The sequence below is a fragment of the Pleurodeles waltl genome, chromosome 4_1 (genome assembly GCF_031143425.1).
Source record: "Pleurodeles waltl isolate 20211129_DDA chromosome 4_1, aPleWal1.hap1.20221129, whole genome shotgun sequence".
Classification (NCBI taxonomy): domain Eukaryota; kingdom Metazoa; phylum Chordata; class Amphibia; order Caudata; family Salamandridae; genus Pleurodeles; species Pleurodeles waltl.
Genome location: NC_090442.1, coordinates 141,226,818 through 141,254,176, shown reverse-complemented (window position 1 = coordinate 141,254,176; position 27,359 = coordinate 141,226,818). Strand labels below are relative to the sequence as shown.

Here is a 27,359-nt window from a genome sequence, read left to right as displayed (position 1 = left end):
CATTAAAACAAACAAAGGTCCCACCCTAGTACGCAAACTGTTTTTTTAAACTGCCAAGCTTCCCACTGTTTAGCTCAACAGGGCCAACTGGATCTGGTAATAGATGCCCACTTGGGACATCATTCAGAACGAGATAACACAAGGACTCAAATGGAGCCAAAGGCTTCACAATCATTTTGAACCAGAGCAGATTTTACAATGGTGCCTGTAACTTTCAGTGGGCTGGTTCTGGTCGAAATCTTCCGGGTGTGGGGCACACCAGAGCCTAACTATTCCAAACTATAAACTTGAAGTTAGGCTTAAGACCTAACCACCACTTCAATTTAAGTTATCTCCTGAATTGTATGTTATTGGAAAAGTCTTGTACGGCGCACTGTCACCTCAATAGGCGGTCTAGGTGCTCAGAACACATTTGGAAGAGAAAATTATTGTGAGGAAAGAAAGGTATTTAGCATTTTATGAAAAGGTAGGTGGGCTTTGATAGTATGAATCTCCAATAGACTAGTGTTTCAAACAGGAGTTGGGCTACCACAAGCAGGATCTTCCTCCTAAATGTGTTCTCTTACAGCAAGGGTTTGCTAAACAAAGTGTGTTTGACGAAAGAATGCCCTAGCTGGGTTTTACATCTTTAAAAACCCTGGTAAATTTCACTTAGATTGCTTTATAAAAAAAAAATGCATAAAACTCTGAAAGAGACCAGCAGATGAAGAGGTAGCTAGTGGAAGGAATAATTGAGTAATATTCGAGTTACTTCTTCAGGCAGTCAATACCCTTAAGCCAGCTTGGTTTTCAATCAATCAATCAATAATTTATAAAGCGCGCTATGTACCCGTTAGGGTTTCGAGGCGCTGGGGGGTGGGGGGATGCTGCTATCGTTCGAAGAGCCAAGTCTTGAGGAGTCTCCTGAAGGTGAGGAGGTCCTGGGTCTGGCGCAGTGAGGTCGGGAGTGAGTTCCAGGTTTTGGCGGCGAGGTAGGAGAAGGATCTGCCGCCAGAGGTCTTGCGCTGGATTCAGGGGACGATGGCGAGGGCAAGGTTGGCAGAGCGTAGTTGTCGTGCGGGAATGTAGAAGTTGAGTTTGGTGTTCAGGTAGGCGGGTCCGGTGTCGTGTAGAGCCTTGTGCGCGTGGGTGAGGAGTTTAAAGGTGATCCTCTTGTCCACGGGGAGCCAGTGGAGGTCCTTCAGGTGAGGGGAGATGTGACATCGGCGGGGTATGTCGAGGATCAGGCGGGCGGATGCGTTGGAGTCGTTTGATGTCTTTTGTTGGGATGCCTGTGTAGAGTGCGTTGCCGTAGTAGAGTCTGCTACTGACGAGGGCTTGGGTCACTGTCTTTCTGGTTCCTGTTGGAATCCACTTGAAGATCCTGCGGAGCAATCGGAGGGTGTTAAAGCAGGAGGATGAGACTGCATTGACCTGTTTGGACATGGTGAGGGTGGAGTCGAGGATGAAGCCGAGATTTTGTGCGTGGCTGGCTGGGGTGGGTGGGGGGCCCAGGGCGGTGGGCCACCACGAGTCGTTCCAGGCCGAGGGGGTGCGCCCGAGGATGAGGACTTCCGTCTTGTCGGAGTTGAGTTTCAGGCGGCTGTTGTTCATCCACTCGGCGATGGATTTCAGTCCCTCGTGGAGGATGGCTTTGGCGGTGAGAGGATCTTTGGTCAGGGAGAGGACGAGTTGTGGGTCGTCGGCGTAGGTGAGGATGCTGAGGTTGTGCTGGCGGGCCAGTTGTGCGAGGGGGGCCATGTAGACGTTGAACAGCGTTGGGCTAAGTGATGAGCCTTGGGGCACGCCGCAGATGAGGTTGGTGGCATTGGAGCGGAAAGGTGAGAGTCGGACCCTCTGGGTTCGGCCGGAGAGAAAGGAGGAGATCCATTTGAGGGCCTTTTCTTGGATGCCGGCTTCGTGTAAGCGGGTTAGTAGGGTGCGGTGGCAGACTGTATCGAAGGCGGCTGATAGGTCTAGGAGGATCAGGGCTGAGGTTTCGCCGCTGTCCATTTGTAGTCTGATGTCATCTGTGGCAGCGAGGAGTGCAGTCCCTGTGCTGTGGTTTCGTCTGAAGCCGGATTGGGAGGGGTCAAGGATGGAGTTGTCTTCTAGGTAGTTGGCGAGCTGTGCGTTGACGATCTTCTCGATGACTTTCGCTGGGAAAGGGAGGAGGGAGATCGGTCGGAAGTTTTTGAGATCGTTGAGGTCAGCCTTAGGTTTCTTGAGGAGGGGTTGGATTTCTGCGTGCTTCCAGCTGTCCGGGAAGGTAGCGGTGTTGAAGGAAAGGCTGATGATCTTTCAGAGTGGGGGGCGATGGTGGCGTCGGCTTTGTTGAACACGTGATGTGGGCAGGGGTCAGAGGGAGATCCTGAGTGGATGGAGTTCATGGTCTTTAGGGTTTCGGCGTCGTCTACTTGGGTCCTGGTGGTGATGTGGTCGGCGTGGGAGGAGTTGTTGGGGGTGGGGTCTGGCGGAGGTGAGTTGTTGAAGCTGTCGTGGATGGCTGCAATTTTCTGGTAGAAGAAGGTGGAGAGATCGTTGCAGAGTTTCTGGGATGGAGGGATGTCGTTGACAATGGCGTTGGGGTTGGCGAGTTCCTTCACGATGCCGAAGAGTTCCTTGCAGTCGTGAGCGTTGTTGTTGAGGCGTTCTGTGAAGTGGGAGCGCTTCGCGAGTCGGATCCGTTGGTGGTGTTCACGGTTGGCTTCCTTGAGGGTAGCGAGGTTCTCGGGTGTGCGCTCGAGGATCCATTTTTTCTTGAGTTTCTGGCAGGTGCGTTTGGAGGTGGTAAGTTCGTCGGTGAACCAGGCTGGTTTTTTCTTTTCTTGATTGGCGGTGGGTCTCTTTAGTGGGGCTAAGATGTTGGCGCAGTCGAGGATCCATTGTTGGAGGTTGATGGCGGCGGAGTCCGGGTTGGTGGGGTCCGGTGGTGGGTTTTTGGCGAGGGTGTTGGTAAGTTGATCTTCGGTGACTTTTCCCCAGCGGCGGTGAGGCGGTAGAGGAGTGCGGTGGTGTTCGGTGTTTTTCTGGAAGGAGAAATGGACGCAGTGATGGTCGGTCCAGTGGAGTTCGGAGGTGTGGCTGAAAGAGATGTGGTTGCTTGAAGTGAAGAGTGGGTCAAGGGTGTGGCCTGCGATGTGGGTGGGAGTGTTGACCAGCTGGCGGAGTCCGAGGTTGGAGAGGTTGGTGGTCAGTGATGCGGTATTGACGTCATTCTTGTTTTCCAGGTGGAAGTTTAGGTCTCCCAGGAGGATGTAGTCTGAAGAGGCGAGGGCGTGGGTGCTTGCGAGGTCGGAGACGGCGTCGCTGAAGAGGGCTCTAGGTCCTGGAGGGCGGTATATGAGGGTTCCTCTGAGGGTGGTGTTGGGGTCCGTGTGAATCTGGAAGTGGATGTGTTCGGCTGACTTGAGGGTGTCGTCCGTGTTGATCTTAAGGGTAGATTTGTGGGCGATGGCTATTCCTCCGCCGATTCCGTTGGTGCGATCTCTTCTGGTGATCTTGTAGCCGTCAGGGATGGCGATGCCGATGTCAGGGGCCGAGGAGTCGTTCCACCAGGTTTCGGTCAGGAAGGCTACGTCTGGGGCAGTGGTGTCGAGCAGGTCCCAGAGTTCGATGGAGTGTTTTCGTGCGGAGCGTGTGTTGAGGAGGATGCAGTACAGGTGGTTGGTGTTGGTTGTTGCTGGTTTCGTTGTTTTGTTGCAGGTGAAGTTGCAGGTGCAGCAGGAAAAAGGTCCTTTGGTGTGCTTCGGGGTGGCCAGGAAGCACTCTGGGGAGGGGCCAGGGTTGAGGGCGAGGAGTTCGCTGGCCGAGTAGCGAAGGCATGGGGCGCGGGGGGGCGTGAGGACCGGGGGGGGTGGCGCTGGGCGCGGTCCAGGCGCAGACGGGCTTGCCTCTGGTGCACCTCTGGCGCGCCAGCGGCGCGGACGCGCAGCGCCAGCCATTAAGAAGGGAGGGGGGAGGGAGGAGCAGCTGGGAGGCGGGAGGGAGCGGCGAATGGGGGTGCGAGGGGGGCGGGCCGCAGGGAGGCAGCGGCAGGGAGAGAACTGCAAGGGGAGCGCCCAAGGGGCGAAAACACGCAAAACAAGGCACAAAAAAAGTCGGCCACAATTAGAAAAACAGTCACAAAATTACACTAATGGCACAAAATACAATCGGGGTACAGTAATCAGAGGGACACAACGGGGGCAGAAGCGCAAGGAGGCAAGGTGCTGAAAAATCGGAAAAAACGCTTACAAGACGGCGAAAAGCGGCACACGGGTCAAGTGAGGCTTAACCAGGGCCTCGAACACGCTAGCAGCAGCGTGGGCGGGGGTCAGAGGCAGGAGACAGCAGGTTGGTGCTGCGGACGTGGGGGGCGAGCTCTGGACCAAAAAAAGGTCAGAGGTCGCTCACTCGCGACGCGCAGCGCCAGTCATTAAGAAGGGAGGGGGGAGGGAGGAGCAGCTGGGAGGCGGGAGGGAGCGGCGAATGAATTTAGGGATGGTGTACTAAGAAGGATTTTATGTCTGTATAGAAAGAATTACAGTAGTCTAGCCTGGATCCAACAGATGACAACACTTTTGTTTTCTTGCTGTTCAATGTCAACAGCTTTGAAATGTGAGCAAGCTGCTACAGATGCAGGATGATACGACTAAGGGGACCTGCAATGGCATCTACAGGTCAGAGTCATCGTAATGGTCGGATTCCTACTGAATTTATTGGAAACGGGCAATCCCTGAGGTTAGCGGTCAGAGTCATTTCATAAGCGCTGACTGTTGCCTGTCAATAGAACTTCAGTTTTGTATAGACCTTGTTTAACCAATATGTCTCCACTCAGCTCTTTACTTCAGCCACATGATTCCTTAAAGAGTGATCTTTTGATATTTCTGGACTCAGGGTGGAAATTATTTGAGTATCAACTGAATACCAAAAGCTGACAAGGATTGGACAGAGATTCAACAAATGTGGGGAGAGAGCTGAGCCCTGAGGTTTCCTGCGCGCACACTGCAGATATTTTATTGTGCATGGCGGACAGTGTCCAATGTTCTAACAGATCTAACAAAATCATTGCACTGACACTAGTGACATCTGCGCATCATTTGAAGATCATTCATTGTGGCAGTCATCACCACCTCAGTTCCACTTCCCTGGCAAAAGACTTCTTGGGCATCATTTAGTAGGACATTAGGCTTTATATAATGGCGCAAGTCTATGGAAACATTATAGATACTGCCGATAGCATGGCAATAGGGTGATAAATAAATTAGTTAGATTAAATGATGTTCATTATTTATTTTTTACGTCAAGTAGATAATTGTGCCATCTTTCAGATCTGTTCTTCACAGTCCAGAGCCAATAAAAGAATAATAATTGGCATTACGATGGGGATTAAAAAAAGGCACTATAATTGGAGAGTACAAGGATCGTTATTGGGCCCAAAGGAGATCGGGACCAACAACTAGTAATTACAACACGAAGCGAGTCCTCAAAGAGCAGACTAGAATTGTCCCTTTGGGCAGAAGAGGCATCACAAGGGATGACCAGAGTGTCATCTACTGTGGTGCCACCAGTAAAACTAAGTGGTTTCAATAGATACCTCAAAGTCAATCCTGATTGACAATACCATTGCTGACTCATAGACTAAAGACATTTTAAATGGTTCTGGAATCAGGGTGACTGTATCCCCCAAAAAGCACCTTCAACGACAGCAACAAAGAGTAAAGATTAACTACCAGAAAGTTCTGTCCCTGGCGAAAGTCTTTTCCAGCACCTCAAAGTTCAGTCTTAGGATGGTTTAACAGTTTGAGGGGGGCATTATTTATCCTGCTTTGAGGGAACATGAGGGAAGCCTCGGCCAACCAAAGTGCAGCTTTATTTAAGGTTCAAGATGTTTCCACTTTCCCTAGGAAACGCATCTAGGCCACTGCTCTTGCCTTGATGGACTTTAGGAGGATCATATTCACAAGTCACACCAGTCATAACTATTGAAGGTCAGTTTGTTTGCATAACCAAACAGTTCAAGCTGTATAATTCTAGTTCCAAGGTGAAAGCCACTGGATTCACAGGAAATCTATCCTGGCATCATGAATGTCGGCTTTGGCAGCTACAGCGTTTTTTTTTTTTTTTTTAATGGGCTTCTTGTGTCTGAAGCTTAGTGGGCAAAAGCTCATAAATAACACTATAAAGAAATAAGAAAAAGAAAAAAGAAATAAAAAAAGAGCAAGCAGGAGCAGGGAAAAACAAAAGATGTGTTATAGGAAAGGGAAAGAAGTAACGAATATTGAATAGAGGAAAGAGTGAAAGGAAGGACTGATGGATGCATGAGTGACTGGATGAAACAGAGGGAAGATGGATGACTGGGTGAAAGGACGAGTGAATGAATAGGAGAGTTGACAGGAGCAAGGATAGAAGAGTATAGAGAGGGATGGATGGATAGGTGAAGGGGAGGTGAAAGGATGGCAGACTGGATGATGGATAGATGGATAAGTGGGTAGCAGGCGAAGGATGACAGAGTAAAGGGATGGATAGATGGATGGACAGGTGAAAAGTTGGTAAAGAATGGATGGATATGTAAAGGTGCAAGTGAAAGGATGGCAGAGTAAAGGGATGCATGTGCAGGTGGAGGGACAGGTGAAAGAATGGTGGGGCAAATGGATGGATAGGTTGATGGACAGGTGTAAAGGGGGGGGATAGATGAGTGGGTGAAAGCATGCACAAATGAATTTCAGCCTGGATGGGTGAATGGACAGCCGAGTGGAGGGAAGGATGGGTGGGAGAGTGGTTGGATGAAAAGCAGAGTAGATGAATAGATAGAGTGGATGGATGGTAGAGTGGACGGATGGATGGCAGAGTGGACGGACGGATGGCAGAGTGGATGAAATGAGGAAAGACTGAATGATAGATGAAACCATCAATTGATGACCGATTGTGAAGGTGAAATAGTTTCTCCCTTCCATCCACCCCCGAAATCCACTGATGAATGGATAGAAAGAAGAGACACAGGATCTCTTCTAAGGAGGGATGGGCTCACTTTTCTCTCCTCCTTAATGCCATCACAGATTTTATTCTGAAGTGGGGAGGGGGGGTAGTATTTACATCTTCTGGCTACTCCCTTGATCCAAACAAACCCTAGTTATCAAAGTATAGTTGGTGTAACTTTACAGGGGAAGGTCAGTAGGCGCCTTTCCATTTATGAATGCCGGAAATAACTGTAAAGTATAATCCACTGCCACCATACATAGCCAGTCACCACCTTGCCTAGTAAGTGGGGTAGGTAGCCACAACAGCCACATATGGATCAAATTCAAGTCGGCTGCAATGCATTTAGGTATATACAAGTTTGTGTTGCTATGCTACTCTATCGGTATATTTTTCAGCTTCCAGTATGTCATTTATCCAGCAAACTGAAAAATTTTGCAAAGTTCCAGGGTATTCCCAGATCAACTACTGTTTGGCAGCAGAACATGAAACACCCCCTCAGACAAAAGAACAATATTTAAAAACCAATAAAACACCTTGAAAGAACGAGTGCCCCCCCCCCCCCCCCACCCCCAACAAAAAAACATACTCAGCCACCAGCCTGAAGAGACACTGGTTATTTATTAAATTGGAGACAATCGCTGGAAGGAATATTGGCACTAGAAAGAACATGTTAGAAGCAACTGGAGGATCTACAACAAAGAACATTAGGAAATGAGATTTGCCTTCAAAGCCTTCAGACAGAGAAGATGGCAAGACATTTGACAAATCTGGGCAGGAAGAACATTCCAAAGTTTAGGCCTAGGAGTGATTTATTGCCATGTCACACTATTGGGGCGGAAAAGTCCAGCGCATAGTGATGGACGTGCACCATTGTCCAGAATGTCCCTGCTGCAACAATGTCTAGATCCTTGGTGCTGATTTTTGTTGTCATGGGCAAACACAAAATGTGTGTGCGCTGTGACAGAGGCTTGTGTAATGGATTGTGGTCTTTATTGGCCCGGGAAGGGCGCCCAAGTGCTATCCTCCACCTGGTGAAAGGCTATCGTTTTTACCAGGAGCTAAGTAGCTTACCACAATGGTGGCAGCATATCCCTTGTGGGGGATCAGTAGTAGGGATAGGCCTTTTTTTACCTGTATCACGGGGGTGAAGCCTACAGGCTCACTCAGGTAATGTTCCACTGTGTGCGCAAGTCACCATTGGCCTACATTCAATTAGTATGTAGCTCTGTGAGGCATGTGTGTGCCGTCTGTATGTGTACCTGTGAATGGAACAAGCCATTATTTAACAATGGGGTAACCCAGTAGACCTGGGTACTAAGTGGATGCCCCAAAAGATGTATCAAACAAATTGATCAATCCTGACTCTATAACCTAGTCACGTGCCCTCAATCCCAACCAGGGAGAGCTTGACCGACCTAAAATAAAGACAAGAGTCCAATAACATTACAACACGCAGAAAAATCAATTGAAATTAATTCAAAATTGTATTGAAATTCGATAGTATATCTTCATTTCATAGTTGCTACATTGTATCACATACAGGTCCTCAGAAATAAGTACGCACAAGCATTTCTTTCCAAGTACCAAGTTTTGTATCTGTGAATGGAACAATGCATGGAAGATTGTGGGTTTCATTTTGGGAGACTCAGGCTAACTGGATGAGAATGAGGTGGTAGAGGAACCCCCTAGACAGAGTTGTGGATTGTTGCATTCCTGGGAGCTGGGTGTGACATACCATGAGGGTAGAGGTCTAGGGACAATAGGAAGGGCGGGCTTTTCAGTACACTTCAAAGGGTGCCGATTTAGAGAGACGTCACTGGAAAGGAGTTCTTGGCACCTCTCAGTAAAGGTATGGGGCTGATAAGAGAATCATATAGAGTAGAGATGGGGCCGTGGGGATAACCTTTTGATGCACATACCGCTGTGGGTGACATCCAGGTGTGAACCTTTAGTTACTCCCATGGCCTATGTTGAGGGGCCTTCAGACTTGGAGGTGCTCCTGCTGTGACAGACTGCTTTCTGGAGGAAGGGCAGGCATGAGGAGTGGGCTCCTTAAAAGGAAGCAGACATGCAACACAAACTTTAAAGACTCAGACCCTAAATCTCAGTCATTTGATGTCTGGAAATGGACTATTAAAAAATAAAAGAGAGCGAGAGGCCTCCACAACGGTCATCTGTCAAGCAGCCTGTCATCCTTTGTGTCAAGGAGGAGAAGGGAGAACCTCTACAATACTTCTGTCTTTGGCCATGACTGGGGACAGGGGGCTAAGGTCTACCAGTCTCCCAGCTAAGTGAGAGGAGATCATCCACGTAACTCTGAGACCACCTGCCCTGGAACCTGGGGCACCTGCACCTGCCTGTTTGCCTAGACCAGTGTGCCCTGTGAGAAAGAGGCAAGCCCTTGGAGGGAGCGAGGTCCAGTGGGGGATCCTGGAAAGTGGAATCCTTTAGTGAGGTGTGAGGAGAAGGCTGAACATATCGGATCATCGCCCGTGTGCAGAGTAAAGTTGACGGCCCGGTATGCCAGAAGGGGTCACCATGACAATTACATTACTGCAGTGCTGATTAGGCCATAGCCCATGTGCGCAGTGAAGTTGGCGACTTGGTATGACAGCGGTGGCTGCTGTGAAGGAGATTACTGCTGTGCTGATCAGGCCATAGCCTGTGTGCAGAGTAAGGTCAGTGACCCTGTATGCTAGAGAGGGTCACCCTGAACAACAAGAAACGTTGCCTGGTTCCACCGCCATCAAGTGGAGAAGACACTAAAGTAACCTGTGCATGCCTGATCCCTGACTGAGGATTGGAAGCCAAGCAATTGCCCCACCCACCACCTGTAAGAAGGAGGAGAGGCACTTACCATCTCACCAAAGAAAGCACCGTGAACGCCTAGCAGCTGCCTTTGCAGAGCTGCAGGGTGCTACTCAACGTCAGCAGCTGCTCAAGCTGCCCACCACAACATCAAAGAAAGAAACACTAGCAGGGACTGCGGTGGTGCAACCCCTGGAGCAGCAGTTATGACTGACTGCAGGGCCAGAAGTTCCTGGGGGAACTTGTTCTGCCTCATAGCACTTAAGGAGCTGGTACACTTTTGACTTGGAAGATTCGGACTGGGACTCCTGAGACTGATTACTAGTGGGGCATAACTACAGGTCATCTTTAGTGAATGGCGAATAATTAATATCATTGGTGAGAAGGAAGTGGGACCCAGGGACTTGTCTACCAAACACTATAGCCTTGACTTCAGGGGACTGTGTGTACTGTCTATGTATACAGTATTTCACTTTGTGTTCATCAACAAACACATTTTCCATAGCAAGTATTTGACTGGACAATCATTTATTGCTGCTATTGAACGTGTTTGAATTTTGAACAAGTCACTTCCCTGCATCTACCTCGACAGAGAAGCCTTGGACTGCTCGATCCAAGCTACTACTAATAGTCAAGTGCTAAAGGGGTACTTGGTCCAGTTGCATCAGGAGTAAAAGGCCTCAACCTTCATAGTTGGGTTCGGTAACTCGTGCTTGCCCCATGACCATCTGAGGGAGGTTCTGACACAGCATTTTCAAACACTAGCTCTTCATAAAATTAACAATCCCTAATGTGACATATGGTACCTGAGGTTGTTTAGCAGAAAGGTCAAAGAGAAATCCAGGTCAAATCTATAATACAGCAGTTATACAAAGCAAAAAAGAGCATCCAATTCAAACTGTGGGGCATGCGTTCGACTTGTGAAGCCCACACACACACACACACACACACACAGGTTAAATCAGCAAACCCTGTAGTCTTTGAAGCTTTCAAAACAGAGATTATGAGAGTCCAGAATAAACTGCTAGAAGGAAGAAGTCTACGCTAAATGAATCTGGAAGCCTAAAGCTAGGTCTTCATCAAACACAACATTACGTTTTTGGACTCTGGAATAGGGGTCCAGAGCTTGTCTTTGACCAAGTCAAGACCCCTATTCTCCAGCTCTGTATTTAGGATCTCTGTTCCTCCATGAAGTTCCAGGACATCAGTGCAGGACTCTTCAAGTTCAGCAATACAATTCAAGGGTTGAGGATCAACACTAATCATAGTTGTGGATCATCGGCGTAGGAGCACAAGTTGAAACACTAGGAACATATTAACTACCTCAATGGCAGGACATACATATGGAAAGAGGGACAAATCCTAGGGAGCACTACAGGCAATGAGGTATTCATTTTATCCAAAAGGGGAAAAAGCAACTACTGTAGAACACCTTAGGAGTAAAGATCTAATTCACTGGAGGGAAGAATCAGTCAACTCGACTGTGCCTAAAGGCTGACCAGTAGGCCAGTGTAGGAAGTTGGCTCTGTATGCACTATTTCAAAGTAAGGCATATTATGCACAGAGTCCAAGGGTTCCCCTTAGAGGTAAGATAGTGGCAAAAAGAGATAATACTAATGCTCTATTTTGTGGTAGTGTGGTCGAGCAGTAGGCTTATCAAAGGAGTAGTGTTAAGCATTTGTTGTACATACACACAGGCAATAAATGAGGAACACACACTCGGAGACAATTCCAAGCCAATAGGTTTTTGTATAGAAAAATATCTTCCACAGGTTCAAATTCTACATGTAATATCTCATTTGAAAGGTATTGCAGGTAAGTACTCTAGGAACTTTGAATAATCACAATAGCATATATACTTTTTACATAAAACACATTTAGCTGTTTTAAAAGTGGACACAGTGCAATTTTCACAGTTCCTGGGGGAGGTAAAGTAATGTTAGTTCTTGCAGGTAAGTAAACCACCTATGGGGTTCAAATTGGGGTCCAAGGAAGCCCACTGTTGGGGGTTCAGAGCAACCCCAAAGTCACCACACCAGCAGCTCAGGGCCGGTCAGGTGCAGAGTTCAAAGTGGTGCCCAAAACACATAGGCTTCAATGGAGAAGGGGGTGCCCCGGTTCCAGTCTGCCAGCAGGTAAGTACCCACGTCTTCGGAGGGCAGAACAGGGGGGTTTTGTAGGGCACCGGGGGGGACACAAGTCCACACAAAAAGTACACCCTCAGCAGCGCGGGGGGCGGCCGGGTGCAGTGTGCAAACACGCGTCGGGTTTCCAATAGATTTCAATGGGAGACCAAGGGGTCTCTTCAGCGGTGCAGGCAGGCAAGGGGGGGGCTCCTCGGGGTAGCCACCACCTGGGCAAGGGAGAGGGCCTCCTGGGGGTCACTCCTGCACTGGAGTTCCGATCCTTCAGGTCCTGGGGGCTGCGGGTGCAGGGTCTTTTCCAGGCGTCGGGATTTCAGAGTCAGGCAGTCGCGGTCAGGGGGAGCCTCGGTATTTCCTCTGCAGGTGTCGCTGTGGGGGCTCAGGTGGGACAACTTTGGTTACTCACAGTCTCGGAGTCGCTGGAGGGTCCTCTGTGAGGTGTTGTTTCTTTACCAGTCGAGTCGGGGTCGCCGGGTGCAGTGTTGCAAGTCTCACGCTTCTTGCGGGGATTGCAGAGGTCTTTAAATCTGCTCCTCTGGAAACAAAGTTGCAGTCTTTGTTGAACAGGGCCGCTGTTCTCGGGAGTTTCTTGGTCTTTTGGAAGCAGGGCAGTCCTCTGAGGATTCAGAGGTCGCTGGTCCTGGGGAAAGCGTCGCTGGAGCAGTTTTCTTCTGAAGGAGGGAGACAGGCCGGTAGGACTGGGGCCAAAGCAGTTGGTGTCTTCTTCTTTGCAGGGTTTTTCAGCTCAGCAGTCCTCTTCTTCTTTAAGTTGCAGGAATCTAAATTCTTAGGTTCAGGGGAGCCCTTAAATACTAAATTTAAGGGCATGTTTAGGTCTGGGGGGTTAGTAGCCAATGGCTACTAGCCCGGAGGGTGGGTACACCCTCTTTCTACCTCCTCCCAAGGGAAGGGGGGTCACATTCATATCCCTATTGGGGGAATCCTCCATCTGCAAGATGGAGGATTTCTAAAAGTTAGAGTCACTTCAGCTCAGGACACCTTAGGGGCTGTCCTGACTGGCCAGTGACTCCTCCTTGTTATTCTCATTATTACCTCCGGCCTTGCTGCCAAAAGTGGGGCCGTGGCCGGAGGGGGCGGGCAACTCCACTAGCTGGAGTGCCCTGTGGTGCTGGAACAAAGGGGGTGAGCCTTTGAGGCTCACCGCCAGGTGTTACAGCTCCTGCCTGGGGGAGGTGATAGCATCTCCACCCAGTGCAGGCTTTGTTACTGGCCACAGAGTGACAAAGGCACTCTCCCCATGTGGCCAGCAACATGTCTAGAGTGTGGCAGGCTGCTAAAACCAGTCAGCCTACACGGGTAGTTGGCTAAGGTGTCAGGGGGCACCTCTAAGGTGCCCTCTGGGGTGTATTTTACAATAAAATGTACACTGGCATCAGTGTGCATTTATTGTGCTGAGAAGTTTGATACCAAACTTCCCAGTTTTCAGTGTAGCCATTATGGTGCTGTGGAGTTCGTGTTTGACAGACTCCCAGACCATACACTCTTATGGCTACCCTGCACTTACAATGTCTAAGGTTTGGCTTAGACACTGTAGGGGCACAGTGCTCATGCACTGGTGCGCTCACCTATGGTACAGTGCACCCTGCCTTAGGGCTGTAAGGCCTGCTAGAGGGGTGACTTATCTATACTGCATAGGCAGTGTGAGGTTGGAATGGCACCCTGAGGGGAGTGCCATGTCGACTTACTCATTTTCTCCCCACCAGCACACACAAGCTGGCAAGCAGTGTGTCTGTGCTGAGTGAGGGGTCCCCAGGGTGGCATAAGATATGCTGCAGCCCTTAGAGACCTTCCCTGGCATCAGGGCCCTTGGTACCAGGGGTACCAGTTACAAGGGACTTACCTGGATGCCAGGGTGTGCCAATTGTGTAAAACAAAAGTACAGGTTAGGGAAAGAACACTGGTGCTGGGGCCTGGTTAGCAGGCCTCAGCACACTTTCAATTCAAAACATAGCATCAGCAAAGGCAAAAAGTCAGGGGGTAACCATGCCAAGGAGGCATTTCCTTACAACCAGTATATAACGCTCAACCACATCAAATACAGAGGAGGAGTCAAGGAACAACACACATGGTTTGAGCTCATCAAGAGAAGCAATCAGAACACTGACCAGTCAGGAAACTCTGAATTGTCAAGAACATTGCTGTAATAATGACATTAGATACATGCATATCGGAGGCTTTATTAACAACATAATCAGCGCATAATGACCTGTAATAGGTGATAAGATATGGCCCTACTCTACAATAGGCACCCCTTATGTCAAAATCAGATGTAAGATCTGAAGCATGTGCACTTTTCCACCCATCATTGTTTTAGGATCCAGATTCACTACTGGCTGCTGAGTACCAATAGTCTGGTCTTATTTAGGTCTAAGAATATTTGTTGTCATGACACTACACTCCCCGCCATGTTTCCTGGTGTGCTCCTGCACTGTTCAGAAATTGCATTTTTGTAAGTGTTTTACCAGCATTTGTAATAACGAAAGCATCCATTAAGGAGATTGTACGCAGTGATGTTACAGAGAGAGAGAAAGAATATTAGGGAGTATATTACTAAAGACATTACCTTCTTACTTGAGAACCACTTAAAATCGCTTCTGCCTTCATCTGCAAAGACTGCCCTTAAGGACAGCTGCAGATGACCACCAGAAGGAATTTGGTCCAAGCTAATTTGTGCGGAGTGTTGTGCAGAATTGCACTGTACCTTTGGCATACCTGTCTTGTAAGGAAAGTCATTGAAGAGCGGTTCACCCAAGCGTAGTTGCCAGCAGATGCCATGCCCTTCAGGTAATCCTGTCCCTCAGGTGAGGAGATCTGGGCACAGGCCAGCTGTCTGTCGTTCACAATAATTTTGTCCCTCTTCATTGCTTTTTCCATCGCAACAAGAGCATCTAGAAAACAGAATAAGTACAAACTCACAATGAGGACTGAATGGCACAGGTGAATGATCACCACGCTGAGCCCAGGGTGGTGAAAAAGTGGAACTTCATTAAGGGCCTCATTATGAGTTTGGTGGGCGGCCTACGCCGCCCGGCAAACTTTGGGCTGGAAAACCACCACTCTGGTTTTCCACCCACTGGCCCTATTACAAGTTTATCACTGAGCCAGCGGGCCGAAACTGTGTTTCTGCCATCTGGCCCAGCAGGAAGCGCACCACAACACTGACACCAGCTGTCAATGTTAAGGTGCGTTGGGTGCAACAGCACCCGTCGCGCTTTTCACTGCCTGTAAATCAGGCAGTGAAAAGCACGACAGGGCTATCCATGGGGCCCCTGGCACCACGTCTCTGCCAGCCTTAGCATGGTGGTGGAACCGCCATGCAAAAGCCGGTGGACACGAGGGTCGTAAACCCAGGGCCCAGGCCGTCAGCCACTTTGGCGGTGGTCCGACCACCACACTCGTAATGAGGGCCTAAGTCTTCTGAGCTAACCACATTATTACTTTATTTCCACCTGCATTCTTTGCTTAAACTTTCTTCCTACAAGCTGCTGCTCTTCCGCTGGTGTCTTCCACGTCTGAGGCATTGGCACCCCTCCAGCGTCTGAGGCACTTTGACCCAGTGTCTATCGTCTGTAGCGTTAAAGCCCTCCAGCGCCCCCATCACTGGAGAATCCAGCGTGATGTCTTTAAACCTCTTAATAGTGAGGCCTTCCAGTAGCTTTATCAGCAATACTGGACTAATCCTGTGCCAACATGCTTTTGTTAGACCTACAAATACAGGAAACGATTCTTTGCACAATAACAAGGGAGAAATATCTTAAGGTGAATAATGACTTTTGAGAAACTAAAGATACCTCAAACCCATATGTGTAACAGTGTGAATAGATCACACTGCTGTATTCCTTCTGTTAGGTTTGGCACTGAAAGTAAAGCCGAGGAGACTCTTGACATAACCTTTATAGACAATAGTCTCTAGTGCACCATGTGAAGTGTAATACATAAAAGTTATCATTATTAGCTATACATTATTTATTGTTGAGTGTTTCGGTACACAGTTTCATTCCCAAATGTATTTGGGTATACCTTCTGAAGTTATTTACCCATGCTGTGCTTCCTTCCAGAAAGTACCTTGTATCCATCCATCCATCCATCAATCGGCCATAGGTAAGCCACCCCTGACAAATGGATATCATGATAGCGTATGTAGGTACACTGCCACACTAAAAAGAGGTATTTAAGAGTTCTATGCAACCTAGATAACTCAGTTTAGAGGTCACTTAGTTGGCGCACTCTGAGCTTTACAATCATAATATCACCATCATCCTTTCTATGTAACAGAAGAGGTGTTGTGATGCTCTAGCTTCAGCAAAACTGCTCAATTCCCGCATAATATTGTTGTGGTGCCTAATAAAATCATGACCTCATCACACTGCCTGAATTCTCCCAACTGTCCCTCTTCCTGAGGTTATGAGCCTTGGTAGAAACTATTAAGAACTCTTGAGTAAAAGACTCTCACCTGTAGCAACCTGATGTCCAAGCCCTCTGCTGCCACTGTGGATCATCACGCACACCTGTCCCTTGTGGTCAATGCCCATCTTTTTGGCAGCGTACTCATTGAAGATCTCGTCCACAACCTGAATTTCTGCATAATGATTCCCAGCCCCTAGTGTACCCAGCTGCAAAACAAAAGCAAGGGTAGAATTTGAAGCCACTCAAGAGGGGGGGGGGGGGGGGGGGAGAGAAAAAAAAAAAAAAGAGAGAGAGAGAGAGAGAGAGAGAGAGAGAGAGAGAGAGAGAGAGAGAGAGAGAGAGAGAGAGAGAGAGAGAGAGAGAGAGAGAGAGAGAGAGAGAGAGAGAGAGAGAGAGAGAGAGAGAGAGAGAGAGAGAGAGAGAGAGAGAGAGAGAGAGAGAGAGAGAGAGAGAGAGAGAGAGAGAGAGAGAGAGAGAGAGAGAGAGAGAGATTACATTGTACTTTTAATCCTATACCTATAACTAGAATGTGCTTTTACCTAGCCCAACATTCCTTCAGTGTCAAACAACTAAAATATCCACATACAGGAAAACAAGATACGATTTCAAGCTCTTGCCATGTTACAGAATGTGGCAAGGATCATGTCTTTCAGCGCAGAGGCCCCTTCTTTTATTTCAGTCTGAATATGTGTTATTGAACATGTAACAAGAGATGAATGGATATTTCCTCAAATGGACTTGTCTGGCATTTGTTTTTATTCTATAAATGTACAATGAATATGTCTGATAAGCAAGATCAATTAAAAACACTTTCAGTGATAATTTAGTGACTATTTAGCCTAGAAGTCATTCCAGGAATGTCATAAATCTTATGACTGTTTCTCTCCATAATTAGGCTTCTTTCTTTTTCTTTTAGTTTCTTAACCATATACAGGAGAGGTTCCATTTCAGCTACAGTCTCCATTTTAGTTAGCCTGTCCACCTCATTTACTTTTGCACCCCAAATCGATCCTAGGTAATGGAGGTAGTCATCTTAGACCATCCATGGAGGCTGCCATCTTTGACAATGGACACTGACATTTTTTGTCAAATTATACACAATTATCAACATGTCTGCTTTTGACGCAGATGTCGTCTTTGCTTACCTTTCCAAGAACTGTGAAGGTGTCAAGTCATTCAGATACAGACATCAACAAAACCCCCAGTGCAACATCAGTCGGGACAGGTGACTTTTTCAAGATCATATTACCACCATAACCCAACTAGCAATCTATAGTGACATCTTTTTATCTCATTAATACATGTATCTAATTATGTCAAAACATTCCTAAGGTAACATTGCAAATTACATCTTAGGTAAGATACAACATATAAGGACTACCACTTGACCACTTAGGAGAGAAACTTCACCCAGGTTGAAGACGCAGATCCAGATGAGCATGGTATCATATACCATCTCGACCGAAGAAGCCTCCAACAAGACTCACCAATGCTCTGCAAAACATTCCATTCTGCCTTCACACACTCGAACCAGGATTATGTCCTCTTGTAGACGCAATCTCCTAGCTCTTGGTCTTGTGCATGAAATAGCTGACAAACTTTTCCAAACAGACAACAAACCCTATTGACCAAGTATGAGCACCACATCCGAAACTTTGGCTTACTGTTTATTCATCTGCTGGAACTAGCAAAGCACTTAGAGATAACACAGTGAGAGTTTAAGGGCTAGAAGTTGTGATGTTACCAGTTTTCCCTGTTAATGGAAAGGTGAGCTGCTTTTTATTCACTTCTCCGTTCTTACCAATATTATGTGCACTAGATCCCAGAATTTTAAACTAACTATTTTAAAATAAATATGTTGAAACGCCAATCCACCAAGTTTCTGAAGATCTTGAGGACATAAATCATTAATGAGCAATTGTCTGGATTACCCCTGTACTCCGTTGGTAACCCACGGGCATTCACACCACCTCTTTTATACAATGGGTGGTGTTCTGCAGGGCTACAATAACCTGTCTTTCCCATTCAGTGCTGGTACAGTGAACTGAGTTCACTCACGTCACCTGTAGGTGTAAAAACAAACCTTGTAGAGCCGAGCCAAACACTCAGTTTACGCAACAAGGTCAGTGTCACATTTGAAAGTCCTAAGCTTCACAATATTTTAATACCTGAACTGTTCCAACTGAATCCTGAACCAAGTCCACATCTTTTTTAATTTCCTTGACCTGCTACAAAGCACACTGCTTCATACATCACTACAGTCACCCCATCGGCGTGCTCATTACACCCCATCCACATCAACGTGTTACTGCCTCAAACATTTGTTACAACACCCAAACACTCTTTGGGCATCGAAAAATCATTTATTCTGCATCCACAAAATCCATACCTCCTCATATTACTTGCTATACTGCCATCACACAATTTCCTTTTAAGTAACTGCCTTCATAGTTTCATCTTCTCATACCTATCTCCAACCCTAAGTTCACTCACTCCTAGGTTTTAATTTTATTTCCCTTCTCAAATGAATCAAGGGCAATCCCTGGCTTCCACTTCCTTCTGAAATCAACTCCTCAATGCAAAATCCAAACAAAGGAGGTCTCTGTGGCTATTTCCAAGTGCCCCCGAAATGTCTGCTCATACATTAATCGCCTGTAACGAATACAACAACATTCAATGAAGAGAAGGCCATTAAAAAGGAGACAAAAGATCCACATAGACAAACCCAGATGTAGAATGTTATACCTGTGGCAGGCCTCGTTTCTTTGCCTTGGAAGAGACCTTATTGGGGTCAGCCTGCAGCATCCTACCATACTCCTCACAGTGCTCTTTGTCCTCTGCCCAGGCATAGCCCTCTCGCAGCGACCAATCTACACCCATCTCAAGAGCCTCTTCTAGGTCCCTATTACCCAAAACAATGACAAAAAGGAGAAAAGAGCACAGACTTAATTCATACATCTTAATTAGGAGCAGTAGAATAATCACATCAGCCCCCAAATTAACTAATTCACCAAGTGCAGGGTCAAATGTTCTAGGTTAGAAAGGCAAAAACAGCATATATTCATAAACAGTGTATGCTACTGAGAGAACGTAAATAAATGGAAAAAGACAAGCAGCACAAAGATTCTGATGGTATATTGGTGACAGAGGGAATAGGCATAGAGTGGTTACATTAGTTAAGGTCAAATACTGGCTCTAAAATAGCTTTGCAAAAATAAACAAATAAATAAATAAATATATACATATCACAACTGTTAAACTGCATGAGGTATGCATAAGACTCCCAGTATACACAAAGCAAAGCCAGACAGCACAACTTAGTTAAATACGACTTGAGGATTTCATACTCACTTTTTAGTACCGTGCCCCTGCCTAACATTAAACCAAGACATTTGCATATAACCAGCTTCAGAATCAGTGGAAATACTAGCAGATGTGCCAATATGTTGAGGGCTAAGTTGTCTGATCCTGTCATACTTGCATCATAAATGTCCCATAAATTAAATAAAAATAAAAGGCCTCTCTTGTGGAATGGGGTGGTGGGCGTGTTTTGAGTTGCTTAATGGGTGCAATACTTGTAAGGGACTGGAATTAGTAAATTCTTTACACCACAAGTAAGTAGTGTACTTGGGTGTAAAAAAAATTAAAACCTGAATTTGCTTGCAGTAAATTCCATATTCAGCAGTGGTATTTAATTGTGTCAATTTTCAACAAGGGAAAATATGACAACCTTAAACTACTGTTCTAATTTGTGGTTTTTTGTAGGAAGCTGGCCCTTTATGTGGTATGTAAATAACGTGAAAAGTGTCCAGAGGTTTCCCCAGTGAGTGGACAGTGCTTGCTATGCAATCCCAAAGTGCTCTATTTCGGGGTAGTGTGTTCAAACATACTTAAGCTTAGCACAGAGGAGTACAAGACAAATACACACAACAGCCAATAAATGAGAAGCAGGACTCAAGAAGAAGATCCACATCGATTTATAAAAATAGCAAGTATTGTTATACATGTTTAGACATCAGAGAAAAAACGTTCAGGTAAGCACGGTTTTAAATAGGAATATTTTTTCACTTTAAAAGTGGACACAGTGCAATTTCTGAGTTCTGCAATGTTATCCTATGGGTGGATGCAAACAGAGTACAATGACTTGCAAGACCAAACCTCCTGGTGTTAAAGTGAGTAGTGGGCAAGGTCCAAGGCAGCACCTTAAACGGCACGGGTGCAGAGTGCAAATCAGCATCGGGTGCCCAATGCGTTCCAGTGGCGATCGGTCACTGGGAAAAGAAACTGTAGGCTAGGACTTCGCATCCTGTTTGGGTGAGCCACCAAATGGGCTCAGGTCTTGCGATGCTCAGTGACAGACACCAGTGGTCCTTTTCTCCTCAGTCTAGGGCGTCCATGTGCAGTGAACAGTCAGGGTTGCTGTCACCGGAGGCAGTCGCGGTTAGGGTGCGGGGGAGTTGGTGTCAGCCTGCACAAAGAGGCTGTAGGGGTCAGTGCGAAGGTCACAGCAGGGAAACCCATAGTGGACTTTCGTTCTGGAGAAGCTGGGTGCAGTGGTGCAGTCTGGCGGCTCTGTTTTGGTGGTCTGGAGTCCTCTTCTGTGGTTCTTGGGTGCCTGCAAGGATGCAGAGGAGCACTTCCACTACTCCACGGGTATTTCTTGTGCTGGGGCGAAGACTGGCAGTCTTCCCAGGCTTTTGGAAGTTTCAGCAGCTGGAGAACGAAGTCTCTTTCTTGCAGTTGTTGAAGTCCACAGACAGACTGGCAGGGATGGCGCCGAGTCCATCACGGATCTTCAGTTCTTGCCGTTTGAGTCTCTGGAGTGTCCTTTCTGCTTCTCTGGTGCCAGGGGCTCCCCTAAATACTGAATTTAGGGGCATTAGGAGGTGAGTAGGGTAGTAGCCAATGGACTAATGACCCTTAGGGTCACTACACCCCCTATATGACCAGCTCCTGTGGGAAGTGGGCATGACCCCGTCTCAGAATTCTTAAGTATGCTGTCACAAAGATGGCTACTTCTGAAAAATCACCTTAGGGGTGGTACTAGCTATGGGTGGCATGCCTACCTGACTAGGTAATTTTCCTGCCTATCCAGGTGCCAAATGGGATCTGGTGGGGGGGGAAGGTGGGGAAAGAGGACTTCCTCTCCTGTGAGGGGAACCAGATTCGTATTTCAAAAGTGGCAGCCCTTTGAGGCTTGCCACCTTGGGAAGGCTAACCAGCAGGTCATCTTATGAGAGAGGGTGTTACCCCCCCCCTCTTCCCATACAGGATTTTGTTCTGGGTCTCCTGAGAGCAGAACGCTCTCATTCTACAGTCCCAGAACTGTGTCTCGGTTGGCAGGCTGGGAGAAAACAGTCAGTGAACACACCAGAGGCTGGTAGGGTTTCAGGGGCCACCTTAAAGGTGCCCTCTGGGTGCATGTACTGGCAAATCCGACACTAGCATCAGTGTGGGTTCACCAATACGAGATATTTGATACAAAACATCTCTATCTTCAGTGAAACCATCATGTAGCTGGATAACTTCTTTTCACCAGGGTCCAGTACATAGTAAATGGCTTCTCTGGTCACTTGCACAGACAGTAATGGAAATGACCAGCACAGGGGCATATCTGCTCATGCAGGTATGCCCTCAGATGTAATATTAAGAACTCTGCATTAGGGTTGTCACGTCTGCTGTTGGGGTGCCTTACTAATGTGAATAGGCGATTAATGTTGGGTGACGTGTAATTTGGTAAGCAGCTTCGTTTGGCATGTTTGTTCTGGTATTTGGGCTTCTTTATCTTTTATTCTCCCCACATGGTGTTTAAAAAAATCTTTATATTTTCGGAGTGTGGTTACTGGCACTAGTGGTAGTGAGGTTTGTCACTTTCAGGGATGCCGGTTGGGTGCATGTTTGAACAGACGCAGAATATGTTTTATTGCTTATTATTGTAGGTATTTGAAATTGATTATTGTATTTGATTTTGATTAGATATAGAACAAAAGAGAAGATTTTGTGTACCATTAAGGATAGATTGCCCTGAAGAAGGTGGCTGTGGGTAAGGGGTATTGACCCCATGTGTATGTCCACTGAAACGTGCGTCGGCAAGTTTGATGGTACATGATTGAATTAAATCGACAATGGGCAAATGTGATGGCACATGATTGATTGAGCAACTTACATTGATATGAGCTATATTTCGAGGCACGAGTTCCTTGGCACGTGATTGGCAAGTCTGATGCCATATAATTCGAACAACAGATATTGAAACAAATTATATTTCGAAAGCCGTTTTGTTGGCACGTGATTGAATTGAACAACAGATATCAAAGTGGATGATACCCCTATGATGGACTGGATTGAGTAGAGTTAGTGAACACTTAAACCTGGATTACCAGCACTGGTATATATGAGGTTCATCTCAACTTGGAACTATTGAATGATTGAGAACTAAAGAGAGACCACCTTGATTACATTCAGTCATGAGTTGTAGATATATATGGATCAATATTTGTGATTTTGTCATTTGATGCAATGTTATTTTTGTATGTGATATGTGTCATTGTGAATTGTCCATGTCTTGTTTGTTTGTTTTGTTATTAGCTTGATTGGCCAAGGGGGGGTATATTGATGAATGTTGAAAATACAATATATATATGATTTTGAAGACCTCTACAGATTTGGAATAAATTTGGATTGTGAATAAAGAAGAAATTAGTTTGATTTCAGTCTCTGTCCTTTGGGATTGAGCGTACGTTCTTAAAGTTTAGGAGAGTGATTCATTATTTACTTTTGTGACTTACTAATGTTACATGCAGTGGTAAGGGGACATGGCACACAGTATGTGTGACATGTCGAGTTTTCACTTTTTTCTGCACCAAGACACGAAGCCTGCAGTGGTAGTCTGTCATGTGCTTGGTAAGGGGTCCCTTAGGGAGGCAGAATTTGTGCTGTAGCCCTTAAGATCCTCCTTCAGTACCCCAGGCTTTAGGTACCAAGGGTGCCATTTACTAAGGACTTATAGAGGGTGCTAAAGAATTTTCCAGTTGAACAGTTTTGGTGGAAAGAACACTGGCAACCTGGTTGGCAGAGACCCAGTGTGCTTCAAAGTTGCATCACATACCAGGCAAAAGTGTGTTTTTTTTGGGGGGGGGAGGGGGGGGCAACAAAGTACCCCACTCCCAACAACTATGCTTTCTAAATGAAATATAGCCCTACCATAAAAACTCTCTCTTCATGATTTTTCACTAAGAAAAATATAAATTTTCTCAAATACAGCTTTAACTGGAAAAAGAAGGTATGGCATAAAATAAAAGAAGTTACCTACCCGTAACTCTTGTTCTCCACTATTCGCATCTTTCATGGATTCACAAGCTGTAGTCTTTCCCCATCGAAGTGGGAGCCCCATGGAACCATAATAAAGCAGTACATAACATTGCCATAGGCTATAATGGCAATCACTTTTTCATAACTTATCCATATCATTGAAAAGGAAAAGGAACCGAACTCCAGCCAATAGCTCCCTCTGGAATACTCCCAAGAGAGGCTGATTCCCTCAGATTTCCAAGCACCAGTGGGAAAATAAATCCCATAACAATAATGGAAGTCTCTACGGGGAGGAGGCTGGGTCGCATGTGAATCCATGAAAGATGTCAATACTGGTGAACTACAGTTGCAGGTAAGTAACTTATTTCCTTCTCCAGTTTTTAATCTTTCATAGATTCACGTGTGAATCAGAATAACTAGCAGTTCGAACATTTATATATAATAATAATTAATATAATAATATTATGATAGTGGATGGCAGGTATAAACTCATATGAAGAGATATATAAATATTAAGTAGATATATGTGAACAAAAAAGGCTCACCTTATTGAAATAAATAACTTAACACCGCCTGTCTAACGGCTCCATCACTGCGCTGTGTAGATTCCAGACATTAATCCTGCATGAATGTATGTGCATACTTCCATGTTGCAGCTCAACATATCTTTTCAAGAGGCACTCCAGCTTCAGTTGCCAAAGGTCTACAAAGCCTTGGAATGAGAGAACTGGATAGCAGCTGAGATCCATCAAGTGATGCTTGCCTTTGATACTGGGGCACCTATATGATTATTCCCATATGTTACCAGCCGTTGGTCTGTGTTTCTGAACTGTTTGGTGCGATGCAAATACAATTTTAGACACCTTTTGAAGTCCAATGTATGCAGAGGTCTTTCTGCTGTTGGCTGAGGAGGGATCATGTCTAGGAGGTGTTGCAATGTTGGACACGTGTCCTCTTAGGTGTCAAGGGTGGTGGAATAGGCAGAGGAGTTGTCAGAGATGCTAGGCTGTGTTGGGGATGGTGGTTTAGTGGGTTCGGGAAATCTTTTGTAATAATCCTGAAGCATGCCTTGGAGGTCTTGAAACAAAGTTAAAGGAACCCGAACCATACCTTCTTGGGAAGGAGAGTGGCTATGATGTCCGACTTGGTCCCCATGCTCCTAAGGCCTTTCTGAGTATCGCACTTGTAGAGGTACATAACATTCCTCATTGTACTGTTAATCATCATTCTCATCTTCCTCCTGATACTTGACGTGGAGCTCAGAAAGGTTATGGACTGCTCCAAATGGGCAATTATCTGACTCTTCCAGATCAAGAAGTTGTCTAGGAGGGGGGTGGGGTGGTGGTGGGTGAACCTTACTTGGTGATGTATGCTCAAGAAGCAGGAATGTTCCTGTGCTTTTTACTCTCATCAACAGTGTTATCGACAATGTCGTCGTCCACAAGTCCGTGGTTGCAGTTTCCTGTTGCAAGGGCTTTTTTGATGTTTTGACGTGACAAAGTTATCTTCATCGATGGGGCCCCCGTCGACTGTGTCGTCATCAACTGATGCACTGGCGCCATTGACAGAGCCTTTGTTGACAACCTCCATCTCCACCCCACAACCTCCAGTTCCTCAACCTCCATCTCCATCTCCACCCCCTCAACCTCCACATCTACCCCTAACCCCTCCACCACCTCCACCCCCACCCACCCTCCACCTACCTACCTCCCCTTACACCTACTCCACATATTCCTACACCTACCCCACCCACATCTACCTACCCCTACCGCCCTCTACCGCTACCCACCAACACCCACACCCACCTCCACCCACCTACCTACCTCCAATCACCTACCCTACCTCCACCCACCCCTACCTACCCCCCCATCTACACCCTACACCCTCCCACCCACCACTTCCCTCCACCCACCTACCTCCACCCACCCTACCTCCACCCACCCCTACCTACCCCCCCATCTACACCCTCCCACCTCCTACCCACCCCCTACTTCCCTCCACCCACCTACCACCCTCATACCCACCAACCTACCTCCACCCACCCACCTAACTCCCTCCACCCCACCCCCTACCTACTTCCACCCCCACCTCCCCACATACCTCCCCCCTGCCTACCTCCACCCACCTACACCCACCCACGCACCCAGCTCCACCAACAACTACCTCCACCCACCTCCTCCCTGTCTAGGCACGTACTGAAGGCACTTAAAGCATATTGGTCCTACAATACAGGGAGCTGGTTCTCGGTCTTCTTCGTGCCATGCTAATAGGTTTTGCCTCGGTTTCTTCTTTCTATGTAACTGGAATACAGACATTACAAAAATGTTATAATAATGTTTGTTTCGACATTTGTTAAACCATTAACGGTTTATCAAATTTAAAACAAGCATTATTGTATATTTTTTCTAATATTTTACAATCTACTTAAATAAAAAACAAAGGCGTCACCTATTGGCTTTGCCAATGCTGGTTATAATTTTATTTCATCCCAACCCGTTTGACAGATGCTTAAGACGAGCAGGCCATAAAGAACTGTTGTGATAAGCAGTTATCATGGTGTTTGTTACCATTCCACTCAAAATGCCAATTTCTCATTTCCATCTTTCCTTCTCTTGCCCTTTGTGCTTTGCGGTGATCTTATAATGGCTTAAAAATTGCTGTCCAAACAAGCAACATAAGTCTCAGGCCAAAAATGTATCTACTTTAAAGGCCTACTGGATTTCTCTGTATTGCTCTCCCCTGTTTTTCTCGCTCTGTGTGGGTCCTTCTCAGCTGCCCATTTTAGCCTGTACATTGCAGCCGGATAAACAAACATAAAAGGCTTATTCACAGGAGAATTTAAGAATAAATGTGCAGTCTCTCCTGCTCTTCTTCTGATCGTCGTCCTTTAGGTTTTCTTGATAATGATGCACTGGGCTGGGCACTTCCATTAGGTGCTTATGAAGTTCTCTATTAGCATATTTGGTCACTGAAATAAGGTTGGAATAGTGGTATATGTTTCCATTCCTCATGGGCAGTTTGTAGATTTTGTTGAGAGTGAAGTTTTGTCATAGTGGTTGTTGGATTTCTTCACTTGGCACTGGAATACAGTGATTTCTATTTTTTTTTCTTCTGTAGGTTTTCATTGAGCCAAGGAATTTTACGTTAATGCTACAATAGCATGCAAATGTAGATCTGATGAATCTAGGCAGGAGGAGGTCTTCACAAGCCACATGTGGCACTCATTTCATAGGGCGAAACCAAATTTCCCTTTTTTGAGGCGAAAGGGAAGACAATCTGGTGCAGATCGGAAAAAGAAAATGGTACGACAAGTTGATATTGAGAGGTGCGCATTCCACCATCTCTTAGTCTGCAGTTATACGACACAGACTCAGTTTGTTATGTGTTAAGTAGTAGGAGAACTGGACAAGACTGGAGTTTACACAGTTCTCTCTGGGCCAAATAATGATAAAAATGACCCATAAAAATGCTATTATCATCATCATCAGGCCGAAGAAGAATGTGACGGAATTCCTGATGCGAAGCGCAGCCAGCGGCCCGCCACTTTCTTCAGAGTAGAAATAACATATATTGGGGGCCCAGGACACTGGACCTCAGGCACCTGAGAAACCCCGAAGTCAGGCGCACTGAACTGGAAAGGCCCAGCTGTGGGAGAATTCTGGAAAAGGCAGAACAGAGAGGCGCTGGTGGAACGTCGGTTCTCTTGATGGGGAAGTGAAAGGTGGG

At 46.5% G+C, this 27,359-nt stretch overlaps 1 protein-coding gene across 1 annotated transcript in view; it reads right to left on the bottom strand.

The window, feature by feature from the left end:
• RTCB (RNA 2',3'-cyclic phosphate and 5'-OH ligase) overlaps positions 1-27,359 on the bottom strand; it is a 55,971-nt gene that overhangs the window by 5,696 nt on the left and 22,916 nt on the right. The window contains exons 6-8 of the mRNA XM_069227924.1: positions 19,068-19,224; positions 16,369-16,528; positions 14,628-14,803 (exon numbers count right to left, since the gene is read on the bottom strand). Of these exons, the coding sequence (XP_069084025.1) occupies positions 14,628-14,803; positions 16,369-16,528; positions 19,068-19,224 (493 nt within the window). The remainder of the gene's footprint in view (positions 1-14,627; positions 14,804-16,368; positions 16,529-19,067; positions 19,225-27,359) is intronic.